The sequence below is a fragment of the Esox lucius genome, chromosome 17, assembly GCF_011004845.1.
Source record: "Esox lucius isolate fEsoLuc1 chromosome 17, fEsoLuc1.pri, whole genome shotgun sequence".
Taxonomy (NCBI): domain Eukaryota; kingdom Metazoa; phylum Chordata; class Actinopteri; order Esociformes; family Esocidae; genus Esox; species Esox lucius.
This window is the reverse complement of record NC_047585.1, coordinates 41,457,692-41,470,916: the sequence shown is the minus strand read 5'-3', so window position 1 is coordinate 41,470,916 and position 13,225 is coordinate 41,457,692. Positions and strand designations below refer to the sequence as shown.

Here is a 13,225-nt window from a genome sequence, read left to right as displayed (position 1 = left end):
CAACCAATCTCTTAAAATATAAACCCTTTTTGAAATAGACGTTATAAAACGAAATCGCTTTTTAAAACTATATTACATAAATATGCTTTTCATACTTTCTGTGCATTTACAAATTGACCTGGAGTTAGTCAAATGTACGTTTTCCCCTCCAACAACGATTGATGGGCATTTGTATTTATTTTTTGGAATTTGCGTTTTCCTGCAAAAAAGTTAAATTAAAGGCAGTGCTGAAAGGAGACACTGTTGTACATAACACTTACCAAATAACTGCATTAACTTTTGATCTCAAGAGCAGCCCTTAAACGAGGTATATTGCTAATTTATTAGTTACATAACTTGCTAGTATACATTACACTGATAACTGTTCATGTCATTTTATTCCTACTTCATTTACAAAGTGCATGTCAGAGTAGTCAATATGTGACCCGGAAGTACTTTTTCGTTCTTGTTTGTTTGAAGCTATTATATCAACTCGACTGAAATATGTCTAAACTACAACCATTTCGCTTGTTTTTAAATGAGCGTTTAACGGTGGCTGCACTTGAGATTTTCGGGGCAGTTCAGAAAACGGTAACCGAGTATCAGGAAGAGAATGATCGGCTCCGGAGAATGCTGCGGATCACGATGGAGATGAAACTATGTAGAAACGGTGCGTATGGAGCTTGCTAGGTCTCTCTTGATAACTATATCTCGTTTTATTTAGTCTACCTGTTTAGAACTTCAGTGAGCACTGATTCAAAACAGCCAAAGAGAAATACCGGACTTATTTAAACACAAAGAAATGGCCAATACAAATGTAACCGATCTAAATGATGGTATACTCGAAACTAGACAAGCTACAATGAACGCCAGAACTAATTTGACAATTAAACTAGTGTTACATGTCTTTGGTTTTGGAATAATGTAATCACTATGGGGCCAATATTGCCGTAATTGCCTGAAGACTGCGACCAGAAACATCATCCCTGGTGATGCTTTGCCTGGCCTGTACTGTAGCCATCTTCAGTTCCAGCTTGTGTTAGGGCCTTTTGGTATTCTCTGAGACTATTCGTCGAATCCTGTTATAGTAACTGAAAATTTAAATTAATTCATACTTGAAATCATATTATCCACTATATTTTTAATTACTTTTATTTAGTGTACTCATTTATGTAATTTGATACATTTGAGTTTATCATCACCCTTCACTGTTGATGCACATTTTTGAAAAGCATTGGTTGGAAATAATGTTGTGGGAACCAAACCCCAAAGTCTTACAGAAACCATACTACCAAAGTACATTGTTATATATAAATATATGTACATACTGGTGACAAATTAAAGGAAAAACCTGAGTCAATTATTGCAGGAACATAACAAATGCACATGCTTCCATACAGGTGTACTGCATGGTACAGTTAAGCAATTAATATCCGATCAGGCTCCGTGGCATGGAAAGTAAATAGTGAGCAGGCCCAGTTGATCTTGATTTTGGATCAAGATGGCATCTAAGTCACTACAGGACACGAGGGGTAACTGAATGGTTTTATGAGCCTGAAAAAGATGTGAATCACATTCCATGGTCTTCGCAGTCACCAGATCTCAACCCAATTGGACACCTATGGCAGATTTTGGATGTTAGACAGCGCTCTCCACCACCATCATCAAAACACCAAATGAGGGAATGTCTTTTGGAAGAGTGCTTTTCCATCCCTTCAGAGGCTTGTGGAATCTGCACCAAGACACATTGAAGCTGTTCTGGTGGCTCGTGGCCCAACACCTTACACTTCCTGTTGTTTTTTTCTGTTGTCACTCGTCTGTTCGCGTGCATGTACCCATGTATGTGCGTATACGTTTTATTTTTAATTCCTTAGTATACTGAACTTATGGTCCTCCCCTCCAGACTCGCTGCCTCTCCCTGTTGCTGTATCTGAAGAGGAGGTGTTCCCTGAGCAGCAGCACTTTGAGGAGGACTGGAGCCCTGGTGTGCCACGGGAGTACCCAGACCCCACACAGATTAAAGAGGAACAGGAAGAACAGGAGGAACTGAGGACTAGCCAGAAGGAAGAGCAGCTTCGTGGGCTAGGTGCTGATTGCATAGAGTTCAGATTCCCCACCTCCCGTGAGAAAGGCCAATCGGATCAGGGGGAACCCCTTTGGTCCCTGACTCCTCCCCAAACCCAGGCTGTGGAGAACCAAGAGGGTGATCCCGAACCAGTGGATATCAGATCGTTTGCTACCGTGTCCCATCCGAAGGGTTTTGACATTCCCTTTGCCTATTCAGATCATCAGGACAATGCCTCCAGCTCAGCCGTAAGCAGAAACCCAGTGGGACGTGGAAGCAGTACACCATTGGATCCTGGCCCATCAGTGGATTATAACCCATCGCTGGATCCTGCCCCATCGACAGATCCTAGCCAATCAGCAGGGGAGCACTGTCTCAAACCCAACACCGTGCCCAGAAAAACCCACCGCTGCCTGGACTGTGGTGAAACATTCGGAGAACCCCTGAATGCTGACCTCCAAAGGCATGGGTCCCAGGCCAAGAGGAGTCCCGGAGAATTCCATGTCTGCAAAAAACGCTATGTCTCCACCTGCAAGCTGAAGGCCCGCGTCCAACTCGGCCACAGTGGGAAACCTGGCACCTGCCCCTTTTGTGGCAGAACCTTCAAGCAGAAAGCACACCTGTCCAGGCACATGAGTATTCACACAGGAAAGAAACCGTTCAGCTGCAGCGACTGTGGGAAGAGCTTCAGTCGCAAGGAGACCTTAACCAGACACGTCATCATTCACACTGGAGAGAAACCCTTTATCTGCGGGGACTGTGGGAAGAGCTTCAATCGTAAGGAGCACCTAACTGGACATAGGTGTGCCTTCCATTGACCTCTGACCTTCACGTCTATATAAACATTTAAAACTGTTCAGACCCTCCATTTCTATTTTATTATGTTTTATGTAATGAATGCCGTTATGCTGGTTGAACATGGTGGGCAGTCTAATCATTTAGATGGAGCAATGTTCAGTTAAGACATGGGAACAGTTGTATGCTTTTGTTTAGTTTTATTGAGGAAGCAGAGTGACAGTAATTAGGCCTTTACAGTGAGGGTTATTGCAATCGAGTTCTGTCCTGTCTTGGATATTGGATGAAGGGTTGTTTCATTCAGTCATCGAAAAAATTATGTCCTGACCTACACTTTGCATGTCCATAGTGTTGTTTTTGATATTCTCCTCACTTTAAAATTTGTGTATCTTTTTTTATACTGAGGTCTTTTGGGATGTACTCACGAATTGCATTTTCATTTCATAGCTGTAATAAATGTGATACCATGTATGTATCCTTCCATGAACATTATATTTGATCAGTGTTACACTATAAGAATTTTACATTCATTTATGCTCTGTTAGATATGTTTTTGCAGGATTGTAACCCATGATGCAGTGGTTCAAAAGACTTAAACAATTACCAATGGCTACAGGAGAGTCAAGGATCCTACAATGCACATCTCCCCCAATCACATTGCTCAGTCAACCAAGAAGTACTCAACATAGCGTATGTGCCTGGAGAAATTGAACTTGCAGGAGTCCACCCACCACACTTAATGCAATTTAATGGAAGTACCTTCCAACTGATAAACATTTTCTCAAGTTCACCTGACCCATTATTAGCTTTGGTGGGCAAACGTGACATTTTGTTTCACTGGGGTGTAAATGTGCCAAATGCCAAACAACGCTTAGTCACCTATCATCATGGGGAGGGTCACAGAAGACACAAATGGGATAAAAGTTTGTTGACCTTCATGAATTAGGCAGTCGCTATAATAAAACATGCTACACACTTGAAAATAGCCATCTCTACTATGGGATAATTAAAAAGTTTAAATCAAGTGGAGCTGTGCCAGTGTCATGGGAGAGGACACAGGTGTATTCCATGGACAGTAAGGATGGATGGAGAGGTAGAAGGCCTCCAGAGATTCTTCAAAGGAGTGATTGAATCCGTGTTCATGTTGTTGTGCGCCATCTAGTGTTGCACGGAGTAACTGACCGAAAGGGAACCCAAGAAGAGTTTTTTAGTGTTGCCATGCTGTTTTATAAATGATATAAATCACAACTGATTAGGGAGTAAATTCACACACTTTAATGATGGTGTTTTGGGTGTTTCTGTTTTCATGAGATAGGTATAAATAATTGACTTCTGGGTTTATAAGGAAGGGGTTTCTGACCAAAATGCATAATAACTAATATTAAATAAACAGTCTATTGAAGTTGGAACATAGGCCTATGTGCTGTGTTGGAACATCCTACTGTTCAAATGTTCATTTTTATGTCTCACTATTTTTAGCCCCACTTTAATGTAAGTCACAAAACCCGCAATTACCAACAAAACCAGCAACTACCAACAAAACCTGCAATTACCAACTAAACCCGCAACTACCAACAAAACCCGCAACTACCAACAAAACCCGCAATTACCAACAAAACCCGCAATTACCAACAAAACCTGCAACTACGAACAAAACCCGCAACTACAAACAAAACCCGCAACTACAAACAAAACCCGCAACTACAAACAAAACCCGCAACCACCGGAGATGAAATTCAGGTCAGTAATAAAAAAAGGATGGATGATCAAAAGAACATATAACCATAAGAAGAAAACAGACCAAAGAAAGAAACGCTCTGCGTGTTGACAGCCATTCATCCGGAGTCCAAGAACCCTTGTAGTGTGGATCCCAAACCCTCCCCAGCCATCAAAAGCATAATAACATCGTAGCTGTCCAGAGTCACAGTGCATCAGCCAATAGAGGGGCGATCAACAACAATAAGTTTCAGTAACACCTTTATATGTGTCGACAAATAAAACAAAATTAATATAATTATAATGCATACATTGAAGAAAAACATGTTTAACTTAAAAATATAAATATTTAAAACCAGAATAGCATACTTAAAAAATACATGTCTGCTTTAAAAATACATGACTACAAATAATTCCATGAATTTATATAGCTGAATCTCTAATCTTAATGAGCTTTCCAACTTGAAGATGAATTCTGCCGTTTTTGGACAGTAGAAGTGGTGTTCATTGTTGTTTAGGCAAAATTATTCTACCTCTAGTTTATGCTAATGTAAAACAACATACTACATACCCAGTCCAAAAATAGATGTTTAAAAAAAAAAACATTTCTTGTTTGAATTTTTTCCTCCAGAATGCATCTTTTAGGTACAACCATGAATTGTGTCGGAATAACTGCAAAATGCCTAACTGTTCTCCACAGAGACCATCCTATAGCCAGTAATAATTGCAGGTGTATCCAGGATGGCTAAAGCCGCCTGCAACATTTTTTTGCCTGCCATCCTTGGAGTGAAACTAACTTTCGTCTCCACAACGCCCCCTGGAGTTAAAAGGTGAATCCTGCGAAGATGACAAAGAAAGTGTTAAGTTAAGTAAATGACTGAACGATGCAATGTACGGTATGGCTGGATGTACAGGACTAGTTATTCCTGAGTCATTCTTTAGTTGTATAGGCAAGTGTCTCTTTGATACTACTTTAAAACTCAAAAGGCAAAAATTTGATAAATCATAACAGTTTGGTTCCATTCAATTCATTTAAGAAAAGTAGTTTTTGCAGCAAAACATCTATTTGTATGCATTAAAGAAGCAGCTTGGCTTGTCAGATACCTTAGTGGTTAGAGTATTGGACCAGGTTTCAAATACCCGAGCTGACATGGTGAAAACTCTATAACCAAATTGCTCTTGCAAGTCTCCTTGGATAAATGTGTCTACCAAATGGCTAAACTGTTATTTGTAAATGTCCTCACTGTATTAGCTGTATAGTAGGCCTAATTTGCACTGGATAACTGCATCTGATGAACTGTAAAATGGTCCTTCTGGACCAGTGTTGGGGAATTTTACTCTTAAAAGTAACTCATTACAGTTACTAGTTTTAGTTCCCATAAAGTCACTAAATATGATATTTAGTTACTTGCTGTTGAATGTAAGGCGTTAAGTTACTTAGTTCATTTAATTCTATATTCATGTGTTGGTCACTTGTGCCCAGAAGGCACACATTTAAAGTGTTATTGTACATTTACATAGTCAGGAATTGCATGGTCTGTGTTGCATGGTCTTTTCTTTCCTTTCTAAAAAAGTTGAAAAGGAACGTTTTGAGTGAGGAACAGAAGCGTTCAATTTGCAGTGGTCTCTTAAATGTAACCCTTCTGTTCCTCACTCAAAACATTCCTTTTAACATTTTTTGGAAAGGAAAGAAAAAGGTGCAGTGGTCTCTTAATTTTTTCCAGAGCTGTATTTTGCAATTACTTCTTTAATCAAGAATCTCTTCAATCAATAGATTATTTTTTATTGCAAGTGCCTCCACATTTTCAGGCCAGGCTGATTCAACAGCCTCCAGACAGCCTACAGACAGCCTACAGACTTCAAGACTTACATTTTTTTTAGATATTAAATAATATTTTATAGGTATAGCCCCCCAACATGCTCCAAATTAAAAATAGGCTCAGTCGTTTGTGTCATTCAAAGTTTCGTTTGTGCTGTTACTGTGTTTTATTTATTAGACATTTCATTTTAGGTGATGATGTCAACAGTCCCTCAAAATATATACTTTTTGTTTGCCAATCGCAGTAAAAGAGGTCACAGTATAAGATATCCCAGTCACAGTATAAGAGATTCCTATCACAATAAGAGGTCACAGCAACAGTAGAAGAGGTCACATATAAAAAGGACCCAGTAAAAGTGTAAGAAATACCAGTCACAGTAAATAAAAAGGTCCCAGTCACAGAAAAATAAGTCACAGTAAAAGCAGCATGTTGGCTCAACTGGAAGCTGCCTTTAACAACTGAAATGCCAATAACATATTTTCTGATTAAATCCAGGACTCCTTGTTTTTAATGATATACAGAGAACAAAAACATGTCATGTACAGATCAATCAAAACTAAGAGGCTATTAAAAAAGTCTCAGGATCTAAAGGTCCCCTGTGATTATCACTCCTATTACCACGGCAACGAGCAGCCATGTGATGTACATGTCCTTGTCTAATAGCTACATACGTGATTTTTTTCTTTTGCTAGTTGATGACTCTTGTTGTAACATTGGACAATGCGTGCCATACATAAAGTTTAGTCCGAGGTTAGCCGTTCACATATTCAATGACTAAGGGGTTAGAACAGTAAATACCACTCCTGTACCACTCCTTGTGTTTGCACATTCTTTAGTCTGTTGTCAACAGAATCTAAATTGGCAGTTAGCGACACCGTCTTTAGTCTGAGGTGCAGAGGAATGTTTGCTAGATAACACCTAAGAGGTCAGATTCACATTCAAAGCCTGTCCTTACCTTGACTTAACCGCTCCCTCAATCAAACCGGAGCCGGTGACGGTTAATTCGCCACTCACGTGAACAGGAAAGGGGTTGCAGAACACTATAAGGGCTGTCTGCTCCTGGTGTTCAACAATGGAGTCTTCATCGGCAATCTGAAGAATAGAAAGTGCCGTCCGTTTACACACAGTACCACGTTTACCATTTAATTTAGGTAGAAAACAAGTAATGGTTGTGTCTCACGCAACAAATAAAGCTGTGTTGTTTCGTCTGAGAAAATAGAATACAACACCAAATAAAAAAAGGGTTTGTATTAAAATTTGCGTGCCGATGCTTTCTAAGGAGATACCGATACCTTTATAGAGAGTTGAGTTGTGGCGATGTTGAACTCCTCTGAAACCAAGATTCTCTGCTGAGTGGACATATCCTCTACGACCGCTGCCAGGTTGACCAGGAGACCACCCGCTAGACAGCCATTGTGGTCAAGGCAGATCGTGTGAGGAATGACCATAGCTAGAGAGGTGATAGAAACATAAAGAGCCAATGAATGAAGTAGGTAATGCAAAGACCTAAAGTGTCCCAAACATTTTAAGAACAATTATTTATTAAATAAATAGGTAATGAATATACCATATTCAGATCAGCGTTTCTGTGTTGATGGAGCAATTGCATATTGATGGTACTAGCGATAAAATAAAATGCGCTGATCTTAATTTCATCAGCGAATCACGGCTCCTACCTTTGTGTGGCGGTAAGTGTATTACTTTGTGGTCTTCCCAGAAGGTGTCGGACGGGTTTCGGTTGTACATTTTGGTCTGAGCGTTGACGTGCTCCCTCAGGACTTTGGGGATGTTCTCCGTGTTGGTGACGGTGACCGTGAAGGGGATGTTCTCCCCAGCCACAGGCACTTTCAGGAGGCTCAGAGACACCGAGAGGCCCTTGTTAGACCCTGTCACACAATACAGTGGATTATGTCAGATCGACTATTGATAGAGGAAAAAAATATTGTTAGACATATTTACATCTTGTGATATTACAAATTTGCTGGTTAACAAACCACTGATGAACAGTACTACCTTTTAACACTCAATCAACTATTTAAAGAGGCCGAACTTACTTGCATTTGTTGGCTTGTTCGTTGACATGGTACCTGCCGAGGAAAAATATATAAAATATACCTGTCATCAGAAGGAAGCTACGTTTCGCCGTGGGGACCCCCAAAAAGGCTAGAGTCGACCCCCCGGACGAGGCATATTATTGGACCCATGTCTCATAATTAGCATATTCATGACACCACTTCCTGTCCCACTCACCGTTGGTGGGTTTGTAGTTCGCCGTGATGTTCTCGGGCTTCGGTGAGCCTATGTTCTTCGTGACGATGAGGGAGCCCACTTTCTCCTTGTCGACGCAGACGCTCAGCACCCGGCCCTGCTTCACGATGAACGTGTGGACGTCAGCATTCACCTCAGCGTACACGAAGGGGATGTCATAGGGGAGATCCACACGCTGCTGTCTGATGGCCTGCACTGGGGCCGGGCCGCAGCAGAACACCCCTAGGGGCAGGAGCTGGGTTTAGGACTATATTCCAATGCAGATGTACGATAGGTTGCAGTCCTGCTAATGTCGACTATTTGCGTGAATAATATTTCAGTTATGCACACTATTTTATATCGTTTTTTTGGTCTGTCTGTATACGTGTGATTACTTTGCTTGTTATTTATTCATGTTTTTTTTTTTATATTTAATCATGGAAAAATATATAATTAATCGAGATTGTATTGTACAGTGTTTTATTTTTGATTTGTTACGACTCTGACCTCCGCTCTTTTCTTGTGGGGTTGGATCCAAAACCTGCCATCCCCCAAATTCTGTGCCGAGATCTGGCCGAGTCATCCAACACTCCACCCACACATGGAAGTTCCTGAAATGGAGGACCAATCGAAATGCCAAATACCAGATTTGTTGATATTCCTTGATTGGTTTGATTTCCTGATTGATCTTAACATCCAGTTAAACACACTGTAACTTATTACGCCTGTGTTTACCATATGCTGTCGTTACATTTGGGCAGCTTCTTGCCAGTATCGGTGTAATACTCTTCGATCACCAGGTTGCCGTTGGTGTCGTGAGCTGAGTTGAAGTTGGTGACAACACGGGTTGGAATGCCAAGCGCTCTCATGACTGGCGGCACACAAATACATCAGAGGTATGTACTTTTTTTAATTCCCACGTGTCACTTAATTCCAAACATAAAAGAGTTAGGCCATGTCACTGAATCTCATCCATTTAGTCTTTGCTTCAACAAACACATATTTCAATTGTGATTTATTATTTATGTATTATTGAATACTGGATACCCAAACTTATTGAATAGTGTCCAAGCTCACACGCTTTATACATTACCTGTGCACATCACAGCAGCGTAGACCCAGCACTGGCCATACTTAACAGGGCTGAACTGTGACCTGGCCCACTGTTTCAAAATGTCTGCACTTCCTGTCCATTTGGAAGGGGGAACCCCACCCAAGAAATCACTGTTCCAGTTCCCTTTCAGGACCCCCCGATCATCCTCACAGTTGATCTGACAGAAAAATAAATTGTTGTCGTGAATGGAAATTAATTGTTCTATTGTTTTTTCAACCCCAATCCCAAAAAAGTTGGGACACTGAGAACGCGACAGGGTTTCTGGATTGTTTATACCCCCCCCGCCCCCCCCCCCCCAAGTTGTTTTCAGCAACAAAAATTTGCATCCAAACCAGCTCTTCCCAATTCAACTAGGCGCTTAGCTTTCCAGTTCTACATTAGGTGGATATTCAGTTTCAATACATTAAAAACAACCTACCTGGCAGTCTAACATTGAACATCTAAAATACATTTGACTGGCAATCTGGACGACACAATGATGTCCTACACTTATTAAGTGCCTGGCTGAACTGGAATACACACAAGACACGTGAAGTACCAGCCAGTTTGAGAGATCCTGCATCTGAGGCGCCGTCACTCACCATGGCAGACACCACCCTGCTGAGGTAGACAGGACTGGCCCGCTGGAGGTAGTCCTTCTGCCTGTTCTGCGCATGCTTGGGGCTGATCTGGAGCAGACGGAGGCAGATCTCCAGCATCCCTGGCTCATACTGCATGGATCAACAAAAGGTAACTGGTCATGGATTGTGCTTCACATGTCTGTATTTCCGTGCGATGGTTTCAAAGGCATGTGCAGTCCAAATGAAATGTGTTTCTTTCAGGTTTCTCCCACCTGATCAAAGGACCATGGTTTTGACACAATGTGGTTGGCCGTTCCCATGAACAACAAACCATGGTCATTTTTTACATACTCCTGTCTCTTGTATTCCAAGGGAATGTACACAGCATCCTCTGTGGATAAAAACGCTGGTTACTGTAAAATCAAAAATGGGAGTATATGTTTGTTGTTAATATTTTATTTAAACGTATCAATAAAAACAGAAATAATAACAACATTTCACGATAACTGTCCCGAACCCATACATACTATGAATCAACCATATCTACTATGAATCAACCATACCTACTATGAATCAGCCATACCTACTATGAATCAGCCATACCTACTATGAATCAACCATACCTACTATGAATCAACCATACCTACTATGAATCAACCATACCTACTATGAATCAGCCATACCTACTATGAATCAGCCATACCTACTATGAATCAGCCATACCTACTATGAATCAACCATACCTACTATGAATCTTACATACTTGAATCTGATGTAGCTGTTCTGAATCTTCCCACATTCAACACACTGAATCGTATGAGTCGTTCTGCAGCTCCACTCACCTCTGCACCAGGGGTTATAGAGGAGAATGAGGTCTCCCGCGGTGTAGTGCTGAGCGCCCTGCGTGCAGACATGGATGTGGATAGTGTAAAGCCCCACGGAGGACGAGGCCGGGCTGCAGACGAACACGGAGCGGGAGTTGGCGTTCAGACATGCCGGGCTGAAGTAGGCGCTCCATCCGGAAGTGGTGGCTGGCTTGGATGCTTCGACGGGGAACTCCACAAACAGCTCACCTCCTGGTTGACAAGGAATGAGCACGGGTTGGATAAAGCGACCAATCTTTCCACAGATCGGCATACATCATCTGTGCTCTGTTGCACCAATCAGGGCACTCAAGTTTAATTTGAAAGAAAACTCTGTCTTTCTTAGAACTCGCATAAGCTTCTTTCAATGGTACACTGTATGTTCATGACAACAAAACCAAATGTATTCATCCATTAAGAAATGTGCAGCGTTCATTTGCTCACAAAAATACAGTGCATGATCCAAAATCTATGGCAACGTACCCAAGAGGACTTTGAAAATCAGGGTGTCCTTGTGGTTGTTGAATGGCCTGCCTTTAAACAGCAGGGTGACTCTGAATGGTGCTCCTCTGCGCACTACCAAGGTTTTAGAGCTGTACTCCTTAGTGTGATGGCTCTGCTCATTGTCCTTCAGCTCCAGGTTGACATACTGTATTCTTAAATCTAGAGGAAAGAGACAGACAGGCAGTAAAATAAATGCATATTAAAGGGTAATTATAAAATCATACTTATTTAATGTATGTGTTGAAAGATTAAAAGGGTGCACGATTGACTGTCACCACGAGCCAATGGATTCAATCAGAGTTGTGAAACAACCCACAAAAACAAACAAACATGTATACACATTCAGTCAAACAAATCAGATTAATACAAAAACAAATAGTGTTGTCTTCAAAGATAATACTATAATGAAATCTGTATATAATGAATACTTTACCATCCATTAGTGTGTTCTTGGGTGAAAATGTTGAGTCACAACTGAGAATTTGTCCATCTATTTAAATAGCCCCTCTGCCCCACCTCAAAGGTGTGTCAGAAAAACTCAATGCGATACACCCAGTCTACAAGTGGATTAACTGGTTTCTCCTGCAATCACTTGCCAGATAATTATAATGGCGTATAAAATACATAAATCTGTCATCACCATGAAACAGGATGTGAGCAACAGTTTGACATGGACTCAATCGCAGACCAGCCAACTTAAAATACACACAACACGTTAGCCTTATTGCTCCAGGGTAGAGGCTTTGCCACTGGACGTTTTTGTCATCTAACTTTTGCTTTTGCCTTAGGAGTCTGCATTTGGGGTCAGTAGGCATAACGCAACATGAAGACTAGGGAGCCCTCTATGAAAGAACTGCAAGCTATTTGGATGCTAAAAGAGGGACTCTATTAGAATCAAAGCACCAATTACATTTTCTTCTGATATGGACAAGATTTGTCTTTAAACTTGTTAAAGACACTATGGTCTGAATGTGATTTCAAATGATTTTAATTAAATTTTTATCTTGTTAATCACCTATCCTTTAAACCAATAACATTATTGCAAATGTAAAATTCATACATATATATAATAATCTCACACTTTCAATCTACTAAGCCCCTGAACAGACATTGTGTCAGCAAACTCATCAGGTTTTACAAAACGTATGTTGTGGCGGTGAGGTGACGGACAGCTCCATCATCTCCCGCTCTTCCCGGATTCCCGCTGTACATGGGCTCCCCCCGGACTCCTTCATTTGTCCCGTCTCCAATTGTCGCTCACACCAGGTCCCAATCCATCATTAGTATGTGTTTAAATGTTTCTCCTCTGCTCCCCTCACTTGTCTGTCATTGTTCCGTGTCTACGCTGGTTTCCGTACGTGGTGAGTGGTCCGGTTTCGTTTATGTTTCAGTGCTCGGTGTTTTTTCTATTCAAATACGACGTCTCTGCCTGCGCCTGGTTCCTTTCCTCTCCACCACTACGCCGACCGTGACAAATGGTTTACCTTCAGAATTAGAAATGAAATCAACATTATCTTCATTGAATATTACAGACTTAAATTCACACTGCTTATCCTTTCCAA

The 13,225-nt window shown here is 41.1% G+C and overlaps 2 protein-coding genes across 2 annotated transcripts; one reads left to right on the top strand and one right to left on the bottom strand.

Annotated features, from left to right (window-relative positions):
* The first annotated feature begins 404 nt into the window (after positions 1–404).
* LOC105030550 (zinc finger protein 467-like) lies at positions 405–3,808 on the top strand. Its single transcript, XM_010904462.4, has 2 exons — positions 405–649; positions 1,883–3,808. The coding sequence occupies exons 1-2, from the start codon at positions 484–486 to the stop codon at positions 2,860–2,862; spliced, it is 1,146 nt and encodes a 381-aa protein (XP_010902764.1). The 5' UTR covers positions 405–483; the 3' UTR covers positions 2,863–3,808.
* A 1,107-nt stretch (positions 3,809–4,915) lies between these two features.
* On the bottom strand, positions 4,916–12,360 carry tgm5l (transglutaminase 5, like). Its single transcript, XM_010904461.3, has 14 exons — positions 12,097–12,360; positions 11,643–11,822; positions 11,139–11,372; positions 10,569–10,687; positions 10,318–10,446; positions 9,716–9,893; positions 9,358–9,493; positions 9,130–9,233; positions 8,626–8,865; positions 8,430–8,462; positions 8,052–8,261; positions 7,668–7,825; positions 7,331–7,467; positions 4,916–5,392 (listed from the first exon to the last, which is right to left on the bottom strand). Exons 1-14 carry the CDS (start codon positions 12,101–12,103, stop codon positions 5,239–5,241), a joined length of 2,019 nt encoding a protein of 672 aa, XP_010902763.2. The 5' UTR covers positions 12,104–12,360; the 3' UTR covers positions 4,916–5,238.
* Positions 12,361–13,225: the final 865 nt, after the last annotated feature.

Coding starts and splice junctions, on each gene's coding strand:
- LOC105030550 (XM_010904462.4), top strand. CDS start 484: ATGTCTAAACTACAACCATTTCGCTTGTTTTTAAATGAGCGTTTAACG. Junction 650..1,882: donor GATGAAACTATGTAGAAACG/GTGCGTATGGAG, acceptor CCTCCCCTCCAG/ACTCGCTGCCTCTCCCTGTT.
- tgm5l (XM_010904461.3), bottom strand. Junction 10,688..11,138: donor CTATAACCCCTGGTGCAGAG/GTGAGTGGAGCT, acceptor TTTTATCCACAG/AGGATGCTGTGTACATTCCC. Junction 8,262..8,429: donor GAACAAGCCAACAAATGCAA/GTAAGTTCGGCC, acceptor ATTGTGTGACAG/GGTCTAACAAGGGCCTCTCG.